This window comes from Sceloporus occidentalis, unplaced genomic scaffold, assembly GCF_023333645.1.
Source record: "Sceloporus occidentalis isolate IW3139 unplaced genomic scaffold, rSceOcc1.0.p SCAF_6, whole genome shotgun sequence".
Lineage (NCBI taxonomy): Eukaryota > Metazoa > Chordata > Lepidosauria > Squamata > Phrynosomatidae > Sceloporus > Sceloporus occidentalis.
This window is the reverse complement of record NW_028316986.1, coordinates 64,518,673-64,532,862: the sequence shown is the minus strand read 5'-3', so window position 1 is coordinate 64,532,862 and position 14,190 is coordinate 64,518,673. Positions and strand designations below refer to the sequence as shown.

Below are 14,190 nucleotides of genomic sequence, written 5' to 3'. Positions count from 1 at the left end.
GGTATGAGAAAGTCATTTGGCTGGCAAGTATGAGTGGCACAAAAGCCCTGTACAAAAATCCAGTTGGTAACCCCATAAAATTAAGAGAAGCTTCAGCATCCAACATTTCTATATCCAAAGTAATGTTTTTGATGTTATTAAGGTCAAGACAAGGGTATTATACTTAAGTATGCATCCGTGTCTTTCCCAAGTAATGTGAGACAATATAAGATCACTCAAAGTGCAGGTTAGATGTGTGAAATGGTAATTCTAATCCACATTAAGCTGTAAGTATTTTCTAGATTAATGACTCTATAAAAAGGGTCTTGTGTGTTTGTTTTCTTATGACAATCAATTGGCTAGATACACTGTGATCCTATTCTTTTAGTGAACTGGACTACCATGATGCTGCAAGTGTCAATGATCGATGTCAGAAGATATGTGATCAATGGGATAGGCTGGGAACGCTCACACAGAAACGGAGAGAGGCACTGGAGGTAAAACTGATGTCAAAAAGCAGATTAATTTATTTTAAAAGGCAATATATTCTTGAGGGATGTGTATGATTTATGATAGACTATTGATGCCTAATGTCTACTTTCTGTGGTGTTTTGTTGCCCCTTTCCCAATACGTTGCTGTTTGCTGCTTAGAAAAGACAAGTCACTGCATTATTGATAGCTGCCACTGTGATGTCTCAATTGATTGATATTGGGAGTTGAGGGGATGTTTCTAACACCATCTTTAGGAAATTTGGTGCACGGTGGGAATATTTTTCCTACATACTCCATAGCTGAGAAGAAATCCAGTGGAGTATTAACAGATCTTTTTAATGTTAGTTTTGGAGAAAGCAGACTCTTTCTTGGCATATGTGGAGATGGACTGAATTGTTCCACTTGGATGGCCCAAATAACTTTATGAAGAGAAAACAACATTTTGGAAACAAATCAATCAAAAGGTGAAAAATGACCACCTGGAAATCTTTCTTCAAGTCATTTTTAATATATATCTCCCCCCCCCCCTTTTTCCCTGGACTGCCAAGTTACTAATGATAATTTTATTTTACGATTACAATTACAATATTTCACCTTTACTTTTACTTTAAAACATAACAACCAGTAACGTGCACGGGGAAAGCAATTCTATAATTAGGTTGGCTGAGAAGGAGATAACCCATTCCTGTGGAACAAATATTTCGTGTTTGTGTTCAGCCTAGGGAAAAGAATCACTTTTTTTTTTTAGGGAGCCCTAGTGGCACAGTGGTTAAATGCCAGTACTGCAGCCATTCACTCACAGCCACAAGGTTGTGAGTTTGATTACAGGTAGGGTTCCAGAGTTGACTCAGCCTGGCATCCTTCTGAGGTTGCTAAAATTAGTACCCAGCTTGTTGATGGCAATTAGCTTATACATTGTAAACAACTTAGAAACTGCTTAGTTCATCTTTTTTTACTAATAAAGATTTAAAATAAATAAAAAAAGAAACTGCTTAGTTCAGTATGAAGTGGTATAAAAATGTAGCTGCTAGCTGATTTTTTTTTTTACTTTAGCTTGGACAGACTTGTAGAAAATACAAAAATGGCAAACATTCCGCTTCCTATAAAAATGCACTATTGTAGAAATATGTTAACTATCCAGCAGAAGTTCCCACACAGAATGAGCCTATGGACTCTTGAAAATCATACATCTCCAGTGCACCCCTTCCATCACAAGAACACTGTGTATCAGTGGCAGAGATGCCTTATGCTCCTTACAAGCACTGTTTTAGAACAGAACACACAAACAATGAAATACGGCTTGAATAAAACACATAGTTCCCTGGTCAGCTTTGCCTATAGATAGCCTTCTCTGGAATGGGGATTCACTACTGAGCCAGGGAAGTAGGCACTTTTTTGCAAAGACATGGGGAAGGATGGGCACAACAAGTGCAAGCTGCTGACCCATTGGCTGGCATCCTGTTAGTGACATATACATATGTTAGTTCACCTTATGCCTGTGTATGTCTTTTTGGGGTCATTGCACAGGGTGGTATTATATTCCACTGTCTGCAAAAACCATCTAGACTTGCTGTTGTGCTGTGAAAGCACCCCCCTGCGCGCGCGCGCGCACACACACACACACACACACATCCATTCCATTGCTTATGGAAAGTAGAGGGGATTGGAGAAGCATCTGGCTGTTGGTCTGGAAGACCCCAACAGATCTTGGTGGAAGATGTCCATCTCCAACCCCCTCCACCCTTCACCAGCAACAGAATGGCTGTAGGGGGCAGGGGCTGTGCAGTTCAGCAGTAAATCCTGGGGCAGATAACAGGAGAGCCATAGTGGAATTTCACATGTAGTACTACATTTGACCATATAGGATCATGGCTATCGACAGCACCTGCCTCCATGAGCTCAGTTATAGGGCATAGGGTTGAGAAGTTGCACGTACAATTTGGACTCTACTGTGGTAATAGGAGAAGATGTTGTCACTTGACTTTGGATGCCTGGTCAAACTAGAGCCTAAAAATAGTTAACGGGAAGCTCCAATCAGAACTGCCAATGGCATGCTGGTTGAATAATTCTGTGGGATTGTGGTCCAGAAATAATATATCCAAGCTTTGTGTAGGAGATTGGAAGTTGGGAGGACTGATGGAGTGGAGGTGGAGGGGCAGAGGGACCCAGAGAGAGAGGAAAAGGCAAGGTTAGAAGAGGAGCGACAGGTGGGCGCTAGGGAGGGACTAGAGGAGCCTCAGCTGGGGAGAGGGAGCGCGGAAGCCCATATAAGGGGCGAAGGAAAACCTTGGAGGGGGAGGAGCGACTGAGTGTGGCAAGGACGGGGTGAAGGACACTGAGGGAAGGAGGGCGGTGGTATCTTTGGCCTGCCAGGGGTGTCCCATCCTGCTTCTGGACAAAGGGGAAGCCAAGGGACAGTCGAGGAAAGATGAGGACAGGCCCGGTGGGCCTGTGGTTTGTGTTGCGGGACTTTGGTTAGGCTTTTCATAAGTTTTGTTTCACAGTAAAAGTTGCTCTAGTTGAGCTTTGCACTGCACCTCCATGTGTGTGTGTGTTTGTTCCCCGATGCACATGGAATCTTTGCCCATGCCGGGACATTTGGCCCTGCCCACACTTTGGCACATGCACACCAACCATGTCAGGTTCAAAAGAAAAAAAAGTATTTATCCAGGGATATATATATAAATGCACAATGTTTGCATGAACATAAACAGCCAGTAGAGGAAAGTACATGTGCTAGTACTGAAATGTGACAGATAGCTGGAAAGAAACCACAACTTAACTGTGTACATAGGGTGGCTCCTCTGAATTTGGTGGTGCTTTTTAAAGGTCCATCATCCAAAACATAAGCCAAAAAGTGTATGCTTGTAAAAAGACATTTTACTTATTCCATTTCTGTGTTTCTATTTAACAGAGGACAGAGAAACTGTTGGAAACAATTGATCAGCTTCACTTGGAGTTTGCAAAGAGAGCTGCTCCATTCAACAACTGGATGGAAGGTGCAATGGAAGATTTGCAAGACATGTTTATTGTTCATACTATAGAAGAGATCCAGGTTAAAAAAAAACACAATTTTTTTTATATTATAAACTTAAAAAAGAGAAGATTTTCCATTTTAACTATAGACTTATTCCACAGTGTTTCAAGTATTGCTCATCATAATGTCTTACAGACATTAAGGGGAAAGAATTTAGTAATGCATGTTTTTCTGAACATCCAAAAAAGCTGGGGCATTTGGTCTGATGAATGTACTGCCAAAGTATTAATGTGGTTAGAAGAGATGTTTGAGTGTCAGATATGGACTAGGGAGACTTGAACTGAGATTCTGCTTGTTTCATTATTTTCTATATAACCCACAGGGAAGCAATTGCAGCTAAGAAGTGAGGCTATTTGTAAATTTGTAAATGCACATTTATGGGATCAGGTGTCCCTCAGAATAATACTTAGTACAGGATGCACTTTTGGTCTGTATACAACTTCAGCATGGACAGCATGGACAGACCTAATCATGAGTTCAGTATGTACTTGGCTGGCCTCTAATGGTTTGGAAAAGTGCTCCATCTATTGTGGGCCTCGGTATTAGGCACATTTGGAAATGATGGACACCAGGAAAGGCAGCACAGAATCCAAGAGGTTTTCATAGCATCAGCATGGTTACCAAGCAGTGTCAAGAGGTCTGTTGGAAACAAAACAAAAGAAGGCTTCCTTTAGATACTGAAAGAAGTGCAGGTGGTACAAATAGTGATAGAAAGGAAATGCAAACGGACAATAAGGGATGTAAAAAAGGATTTTGAGTGGCATAATGCTGATAATATCAAAACCAATGATGACTAATTAAGAACGCTAGGAGCAGGAAACTGGCAAGAGAGGCATTTGGTCTATTGGATGACAAGAGTTAAAGGCATACTAAAAAAAAATACGAGCAGATTGCAAAAATACTGAATACATTATTTTCATTCCAGAAGATATTTATTTTAATTATTTATTTCAAAGATTTATATACTGCCTTTCTCCCACAATGGGATTCACAGGGCAGATACCCATAGCTGAATTGATATTTCAGGAAAAAGTCTGAAGAGGTGAAGAAAACATTGGTGATAAGAGATTAGGTTTTAGACTCTGTTAATAAACTGAAAACAAACAAAGCACCGGTCTAGACAGTATCCAACACAGAATAAGTAAGAAACTTAAAAGTGAAATTGCTTGTCTCCTAATAAAGATGGGTAACATGTCCCAAAGATTTCCCATATGCAGCATGTCCCAAAGATTAGTCTCTATACCATAAGACTGAAATGTAGTCATTTTTAAAAAGGGGGGGGGGATTTGGGGAGGGGCCATATGGAAAATTATAGGGCAATTGAATTTATGTATAGTCTGGTTAAATTGGTGGAACCTGTTATAATTTGAAACAACAAGGAGAAACTAGGGAGGTATGGTCAGTTTTCATAATGGAGGGATATAAGAAATGGAGCCTCCTGGGGATCTGTATTAGGATTGGTGCTTTTTAACTTGGATTGCAAAGGGGTGGGCATTAAAATGGTAACTGAGATTCATTATAAAGCAAGTATACAGTGATGCACATTGTGACAATAAAAATATATCTCAGTTACACTGATGAGAACAGATATGCTGTGACTGACCAAGCAATGGATCTCAGGTAGAAAAATGAAAATATTGACTCAGTATATAGCTGCTGTTAAAATAAAAGAAGCAAATGGCGATAATTATCAAAGGAATAAAAAATAAAGCTGCCAATATCATATTGCTCTTATCTATTGTACAACTCTTGGGATGCTGTAGAGTTCTGGTTATTGCCCTCTTCCTCAAAGGATATGGGACTGAGAAAGGGGCAGAAAGGGACAATGAAAATGATGAAGGGGCTCGGGCAATTCCCTGAAGAAGAAAGGTTATAATCTTTGGGGCTGCTTGGGAAATAGAAGATGAACATGACAAAACATGATACATACAATGCATGGCACGATGAAAGTGGAAAGTGTCTCCTACTCCTTTCATAATACTAAGTCCTTGGATCATCCACTGAAGCTGAATGGTGGGAAAATCAATGCAGATGAAAGGAAATATTTCTTTATACAGTACATAGTTAAATTGTGGAATTTGCTTCAGGAAGTGGTACTGGCAACTATCTTGGACAGCTTTAAAAGATGATTAAACAAATTAATGGAGGATTAAGGGTCTACTTGTCATGATGGTGGAGTATTTCCTCAGTATTAGAGATATTATACCTCTGTATGCCAGTTGCTTGTCTTCTCTAATTAACATGTAGTTAGCTACTCATTTCTGGACCTCTTTGTCTTTTTAAAATAACCACACATGAAATGGTCATGTGATACCTCTGTGTTAATGATAGTTTTATCACCTGCATACTATTCTATACCATGTTTACATACACACACACACACACACACACACACAGAGCGAGAGAGACATACTGCTGTGGATCGCAGAAAATGCCACACAGTACACTACAGCTGTTGAGACAATAATAATTATTGTAATTTCACCTCCTCTTCTTCTGATTTCAGAATTTAATCACTGCCCATGAGCAGTTTAAAGCGACTTTACCTGAGGCAGATGGTGAAAGGCAAGCTATCTTTTCAATTCATAATGAAGTGGAGAAAGTAATTCACAGTTACAGCCTCAGAATAAATGCCAGCAATCCTTACAGCACAATCACTCTGGATGAGATCCGTACCAAATGGGATAAGGTACTATAAGCAGAAATATTTAAATATATCTGACAATTTAAAATATTTATCTTATCTTTAGTGGTTTACTCTGCAAACTCCAGTTAAGTACAAAGTACTATACTATCTCCAAAGCTCAGCAAAATTAAGGATTTAGACTATAGCTCTCATAATCCACTAGCCAGCATGGTCACTGAACATGTCCCCATTTTGAGAAGAACTGGAAAAGAAATCAGAAGTATGTGGGGCTGGTGTGTGGGAGGGATGGTGGTGGTGGTGCAGGCAGCCCACAATTAGGTCAGTGGGGAGTTGGCCTCTGCTTCCCATACAGTTGTTCACTTCTGTTTTAGGCTCTGGACTTCATGCTCAAATAGATACCCCCCCCCCCCTTTCAAAAGGGTGATTTGAAAAATGTCCATGTGTACTAATCCAGTTCTGCTGTGGCTGGGGGCCTTCCTGCGCACTCTCCTGGATGATACTCTGGACTGCTTCCTGAAAGACTTACTCTGAAGGCACTTCAGGACATGCCAGGGACTCCACTGCAAGGTGGAAATTGAAAGAGTAACGTAAATTAGTAGGAAGTAGCAATTGTATTAGAACTTCAGACCAAAGTCTCTTTTCTTAACACAGTCATTTCAGTTTGAATTGTCTTTTGTGCTTTTGCCCTAGGTTTCAGCCTATAGTTATTTTGCATGTCAAACTACTTAAAATAAATTTGAATCCAGAGTTGGAGGAGTCTTCTTTTTTCAGACTGCAACACTCCGAACTCTCAAAAATCCTAAAAGTAACTTTGCTTGTATTGTGTGATCACAGACTAACTTAATTTTTGCCTCTTGACAGGTAAAACATCTTGTACCAATAAGGGATCAATCACTGCAGGAGGAACTGGCCCGCCAGCATACCAATGAACGACTGCGCCGTCAGTTTGCTGCTCAGGCCAATGTCATTGGCCCCTGGATCCAAACCAAGATGGAGGTGAGATGGTTTGTTGTGGGCAAACTGTATCTCTGTAAGAGTACTTTTACTAAAATGTAGTACTTTTAGTAAAATGTGGTACTATTTAGTACCAGCAGATACAGAACCTTAAAAAGAGACTGTTCTTATCCAGGGGATATGGGTTTGCAATATCAATTAGACAGACAAAGCAAGAATAAAGTAGGGAGTAAAAATAGCATCAGACATGAACAAATGAATAATAAAGATGGAATTGGGGAGTGTCATGTACTGGAGTGCCGAGCAGCTGAAACATGAGGAGGTATGGTACATTTTAATGCCCTCACTCCTTAACTGTCATCCTTGGGCCTGTGAGAGAGAGAACGGGCTGGCCTGAAGAGACAGTGCCCTTCCTCCGTAACTGTCATCCTTGGGCCTGTGAGGGAGAGAACAGGCTGTCCTGAAGACACAGTATTCTTGACTGTATATTATATTGTAACATGTTTAAAATGTATATTCCTTTTGAACTTGGAAACCGCTTTGGTCTCCCAGGAAAAGTGGTATAGAAATAAATATTTTATTATTATTATTATTATTATTATTATTATTGTTGGTGAATTTGTGGAAGAAGGTTAGGAAATTTGAATTAATGGACTGGGAACCCATACCAGAGATTGGGAAAAGCATGCGTAGAGCTTGGAAATTTTACTTTTGGGTAATGCAGATTCTAATCTCTCAGATGGCTTAACCATTGGACATACTGGCTGTGGGATGGTGGGAGCTGCATTACATACACAAAAGCAACTTTTCCAGTCTCTGAGCATGATGTAGTCTTCAGTACGGACCGAGAATGTCCGTGGGTGGAAGTTAATGGTATTTCCCCCCTGTCACGGATGGACCATTTTCTGGTCGAGGTAGGACTAAAGGCCATAATCCAAAAACCCCCTGGGGGTGGAGGGCCTATTAGAATGGCCGCCCTCGAAGGCTGATGAAACCCAAAAGATTCCAAGAAGCCTTAGAGGGAATTATGTTTGGGAACGCTGGCGACCCTGTTGAAACCCTGGTTAATAACTGGAACAACAATCTTACTGGGGTTATTGACAGTATCGCTCCCGAGCGTCCTTACCAGCCCGCTCCTGGTATACGGAAGATCTACGCCAGATGAAGCGGACTGCGCAACGACTAGAGCGCTATTGGCGGAAACACCAGCGCATATCCAATAAGACACTCCATGAGAACATGTTATGTTCCTATGGAGTGGCAGTCAATGCAGCAAGGAATTCTTTCTGCGCTGCTCGGATTGCATCGGCAGAATCTTGTCCAGCAGAGCTGTTCAGGGTAGTCATGGAATTAACTGAAACTCCCGACACCCTGAACCCTTTATTAGAGTCAACTACTGCCTGCTGTGATGCTTTTAACAACTTTTTTGCCGATAAAATCTCTTGGATAAGGGCTGATCTTGACGCCAGTTTTATAGCAGACCCACGACAAGAGGTGTCCAGTGCTTCTGGTAACAAGGTTATACTGGATTGCTTTGAGTTTGTAAATACTGAGGATGTAGACAAGCTTCTTGGCTGTGTAAGAAGGACGACTTGCCCTCTTGACCCTTGCCCATCCTGGCTGACCGTTCAGGGAGGGGATGTAATAACAATCTCATTACTTCGTTTAATCAGTTCATCCCTACAGGAGGGTTCATTTCCATCAGCCTTAAAACAGGCCATAGCGAAACCTATTCGAAGAAACCCTCTCTTGACTCCCTACAAATGAGTAACTACAGACCGGTCTCTTTATTACCTTTTTTGGGCAAGGTGATTGAGAGGGCAGTCACCTTCCAACTCCAAGCTGTCTTGGATGAAACTGATTATCTGGACCCATTTCAAACTGGCTTCAGGGCGGGGTTCGGAGTTGAGACTGCCATGGTTGTCTTAGTCGATGATCTCCATCTGAGCATCGACAGGAGAAGTGTGACCCTGTTGGTGCTCTTGGACATCTCAGCAGCCTTCAATAGCATCAACCATGGTATCCTTCTGGAACGCCTGAGAGAGTTGGGTATCAGCGGCACTGCACTCCAGTGGCTCCGGTCCTACCTCTTGGGAAGATTCCAGATGGTGAGGCTGGGGGACTGTTGCTCTCGTAAAAGAGAGCTAACATCTGGTGTCCCTCAGGGCACCATCCTGTCCCCCATGCTGTTTAATATTTACATGAAGCCGCTGGGAGAGATCATCCGAAGACATGGAGCTCGGTGTTATCAGTACGCTGATGACACCCAGATCTATCTCTCCATGTCTCCGACTGATACAGTGACTAAGTATGGCACCTCTCCTCTGGACTCCTGCCTCGAGTCAGTAATGGGCTGGATGAGGGAAAACAAACTCAAGTTGAATCCAGAGAAAACAGAGGTACTCGTGATAGGTACCCGAAGTCCAGGCAGGGAAATTTGCCATCCAGTCCTGGACGGGGTCACACTTCCCCTAAAGGACAAAGTCCGCAGTTTGGAAGTACTCCTGGATTCATCTCTACAGTTATCATCTCAAGTGGATGCGATGGCCAGGAGTGCTTGGTATCAGCTTCGGCTGATACGCCAACTGCGTCCCTGTCTGGACCAAAAGGACCTAGAAACAGTAGTACATGCACTGGTAACCTCTCGTTTGGATTTCTGCAATGCGCTCTACATGGGGCTACCTTTGTACCAGGTTCGGAAGCTTCAATTAGTTCAAAACGCTGCAGCCAGATTGGTCGCGGGAACCTCTAGGTCGGACCATATAACACCCGTATTAAAATCTCTTCACTGGCTGCCAATTAGCTTCCGGGCTCAATACAAAGTGTTGGTTATTACCTATAAAGTCCTACATGGCTTGGGCCCGAGTTACTTGAGGGAGCGCCTCTCCCTACATAATCCGCCCTGCACACACAGAACAACAGGCAAATATCTATTGGAATACCCTAGGGTGAGATTGTTGGTAACTCACCAATGAGCATTTACATCTGTGGCTCCTGCATGTTGGAATGGACTCCCTGAGGAGATTCATCTCAGCTCTTCCTTGGAAGTCTTTAAGAAAGCATCGAAGACTTACTTATTCCACTTGGCATATCCCCCTGATCCTTCATAGAGATAATTATCCTCCTATCCCATCATCCTCCAATGTTATGAGTATTTGTGATGATAATTTGTAAATATGAGATTGTATGATGTGAATTTGTTTTTATAGGATGTTTTTATATGAGGTTTTTAGTGGTATATTTTTTACTGTATTTTATGCTGTAATACGATGTGTTGTACATCTGTATTTGCCTGTGAACCGCTTTGATCTCCCAGGAAAAGTGGTATAAAAATAAAGAAATTATTATTATTATTATTATTATTACTACTACTATGGAAGGCAGCAAAGCACTGGGAAGAGACAAAGAAGGCCAGAAACATATGAATTTGTCTAAAATGATGAGAATCATAAAGAGTATAATGAAGATAGTAAACAGAAACAGAAATTTTGGTACTAAATATCCACAAAACTTAAAAATTGTAACAGTTTTATGCTTCATCCACTCAATAAAAACGTGAATACCAGCCAAAGTATTTGAAGTTGAAACAGATACAGTGCGCCTGCTCCATACGTGGCTGCACTTATACGTGGCTTCCAGCTTACGCGGAAGCTGCGCGCCAATTAAAGCAATGGTATGCGTGCCCATGGTGTGCGCACCACCCCAAGCACACACCCATCATTTTTAATGGGGTGCGAGCATACATGGATTTCCCCTTACATGTAAGGGGAGGGCCCAAGATAATTAAATAATGAAAATGATGGAATTTGCTGACATTAGGTATAGTGATGTTCACTAACATGGACAAACTTAAAAGGGATTCAACAAATTCACAGAAGATAAGGCCACCAATGGCTACTGTTCAAGATGGTTATGTGTTAACTTCAATACCAGAGACAACATGCTTTTCAATAGCTGTTGTAGAAAGGCACACCCACAGACAGTCTCTGATAGTCTGAAAACAGAATAATATATTAGATAGTTCTCTGACCTGATTGCATGGAATTTGTATGTTTGTTCTTGTGTACTCAGGGAAGTCTTTTTGAAATAGAGTGTCAAATAAAGCATCCATAATTTAAGATTTTTCCAAATGATGGCTTTTACAAGAGATATATATATATATTGAATTAGTGGACCAAACAGTCTCAAATGAGATGCTTTTTCTTTTTAAAGGAAGTCAGTAAGTCCTATGTAGTTTCCGTTTTAAAAAGTCCTTTTCTGGATCTAAAATGGTAAGGGAACACCAAAATCATGGGGGAAAAATGGCCCCCACATTTTCTAGAAGATATGTAGGGCCATTTTGGGCTAATTTGTTTCCAAACATCTTGGGTAGATTTGTAAGGAGAGAGCTCCTATACCTTTAATGGTTGTGTTGGGAAGTGAATTTCAGCAGTTTTTGCTTGTAAAAAGCACCACCTGTTGAAATTGTCCATTCTGAACAACCATTAAAACTACAGGAGCTCTTTCCAGTTTTCACTCTGGCAACCCTACTCTCCAGGTAAGGGGAGAATGTCAGGGCTTTAAAAATGGCATTGAGCACCTGCACATGACCTATGCTTGCAATTTTTCCTGCTCTTTCCTTAGAGGATTTATAGTGGCATGGGAATATAGTACCTTAGCTCATCTTTCTTGTGCATATAAGGGGAAGTTTCATTAATGCAGATTCTCATTTTAGCACATATTGAATATGAACAAGTACATTTTGTGAAACAAAGGGTTTTTTCTTTCTTTTCCTATGGCAGGAAATTGCCCGAACCTCTGTTGACATAACAGGGCCATTAGAGGACCAGATGAATCAATTAAAGCAGCACGAACATAATATTGTCAATTACAAACATAACATTGACAAGCTTGAAGGAGACCATCAACTGATACAAGAAGCTCTGGTGTTCGATAATAAGCACACCAACTATACAATGGAGGTAGCTATGATATTCTTTCTATGCTCTGTAGTTATAGCACATTTAATGTATGCACTCTTCCTGTACTAGCATGATATCCAAGGTGAGAACAGGGACTTTACTCTTTGCATTAACAAATAATGAGACCAGCAACACTTGAACCTAGCCAAAAGGTGGAGAAGTGATTTTTTTTTTTTGGTTGAGATTTTGGAAAACCTGTATTTGCCTATATGTACATAATGAGATATCTTGAAGATGAGGCCCAAGTCTAAGAACAAAATTAATTTACGTTTCATCTACACCTTCATATAGTCTGAAGGTAACATTATATAATGTTTGTAATGAATTTGTGTCTGACCAAAGTTTGTGTACATTGAACCACCAGAAAACAAAGGTGTCACTATCTCAGTCATCCATGGAAAAAGTTTTGGTTTTTGGAATATTTTGAATTTTGGAATTCTGGATTAGGGAGACTCAACCTGCTTTATGTGATACTAATAGCTAACATACAATATTCATGGATAGGGAATGCTATAACTCAGAGTTTATAGATGAGGTTTAAGCCCAAAATAGACCTGATGGGACAAATTGTTGTGTTTAAACTGCAACTCCCAGAATCCTCCAACCTCGATGGAGGATTCTGGGAGCTATAGTCTGAACAGATAGCTTTTCTAGTCTTTGTAGAGTTTTACATCAAACAGAGAGACATAAAGTCCTTTTCCAGATTGATCTAAAGAAATGTAGGTTCTTGTGATGATAGCTCTTTGGGTTTTGCCTGTTGTTGTCCCCTCTGTCCACTTTCATTTTTTGGACTATTTGTAGCAATAGCAAGTACATTTCTATACTGCTTATCAGTGCACTTAAGCACCTCCGAAGCAGTTTACAAAGTGTAAGCTAATTGCCCCCAACAATCTGGGTACTCACTTTAGTGAGTCACTAAAGTGCAAGCCTGAGTTGAGCTTGGGCTCTTTTGCTGGTATTGAACTCACAAACTTATGGTTTTGAGTGAGTGGCTGCAGTACAGGCATTTAACCCCTACGCCACCAGGGTACTGATTTCCTATATCTGCAATAGAGCTCTTCAAGTTTTTCTTTTAATGAGGGGTATAGTTTGTTGAGGGAGGTTGTATGGTTTGAAGGGCAAATTTTCTCTGCTATTAATATTTTATTTTAAGAGTTACAGAGTCGCAGTGAAAAGTGTAGTTTCACTAATATATTATAGCACTGAAAGTCATTAAAAATAATAATGAGAAGATTTAAAAAGGAACATATTGTTCCAGTAGGTCTTAGAATTAAAAAGAAGCCCTGGTGGGGGTGAGAATATAACACTGAGCTAGTATTGATAGAGCCAGTGTGGTGTAGTGTAGTGGCTTGAATGTTGGACTATGACTCTGCAGATCAGAGTTTGATTCCCTGCTCGACCATGAAATCCTTTGGGTTATGGTAGAATGGTAAAAATTCAGAATACAGTTGTCCCTCTATATTCGCTAGGGTTAGGGGAACAAGACCCCCGTGAATATGGAAAAACCGCAAATAACAAAAACACTGTTTTTACCCGAGAGGACACTTCTCTAGGAATCTCTAGGTCCTCCAGTGCAACTCTGTGGTCAATGTCCAACATACACTGACCATAGAATGGTACTGGAGTAGCTACAAATGGTCTTTCAGTGCAACTTTTAGTTAAAGTTGACCACGGAGTTGCACTGGAGGACCTAGACAGTCCTAGAGAGAACATATTAATGAAATCCGTGAATAATCAAATCTGCCAATATCAAAGCCGCAAATATGGAGGGATGACTGTATTACTAATGCTCAGGAGCTGAAGATTATAGTGTTGAAAATGAACTAAGAGCAAAGGTTGTTATTCTAGGTCATGTCAAATGCACTGTTTAGAATGTAAACAAGTCTGAATGGCTCCAGATTTTAAATTACTAGCCCAAATAAAATACTGCATAAACAGTTTGAGGACAGATAGATAAAAGATTGATTGATGGCTAACCCACAAGGGATAGAGACGTATGTTAGGATGTCGAATGAATATACAGGGGTGTAAATCTTTAATTCAATGTAACCAATGAAATGTGATTTATAGTTTTCTTTGTTCAAAATATTATAAAAACTTGGTTCATTTTAAAATCGTGG

At 40.6% G+C, this 14,190-nt stretch overlaps 1 protein-coding gene across 1 annotated transcript in view; it reads left to right on the top strand.

The window, feature by feature from the left end:
- Positions 1-14,190, top strand: part of ACTN2 (actinin alpha 2) — a 90,000-nt gene that overhangs the window by 52,605 nt on the left and 23,205 nt on the right. The window contains exons 13-17 of the mRNA XM_089529858.1: positions 368-476; positions 3,386-3,526; positions 6,015-6,197; positions 7,017-7,151; positions 11,891-12,070. Coding sequence (XP_089385984.1) covers positions 368-476; positions 3,386-3,526; positions 6,015-6,197; positions 7,017-7,151; positions 11,891-12,070 — 748 coding nt within the window. The remainder of the gene's footprint in view (positions 1-367; positions 477-3,385; positions 3,527-6,014; positions 6,198-7,016; positions 7,152-11,890; positions 12,071-14,190) is intronic.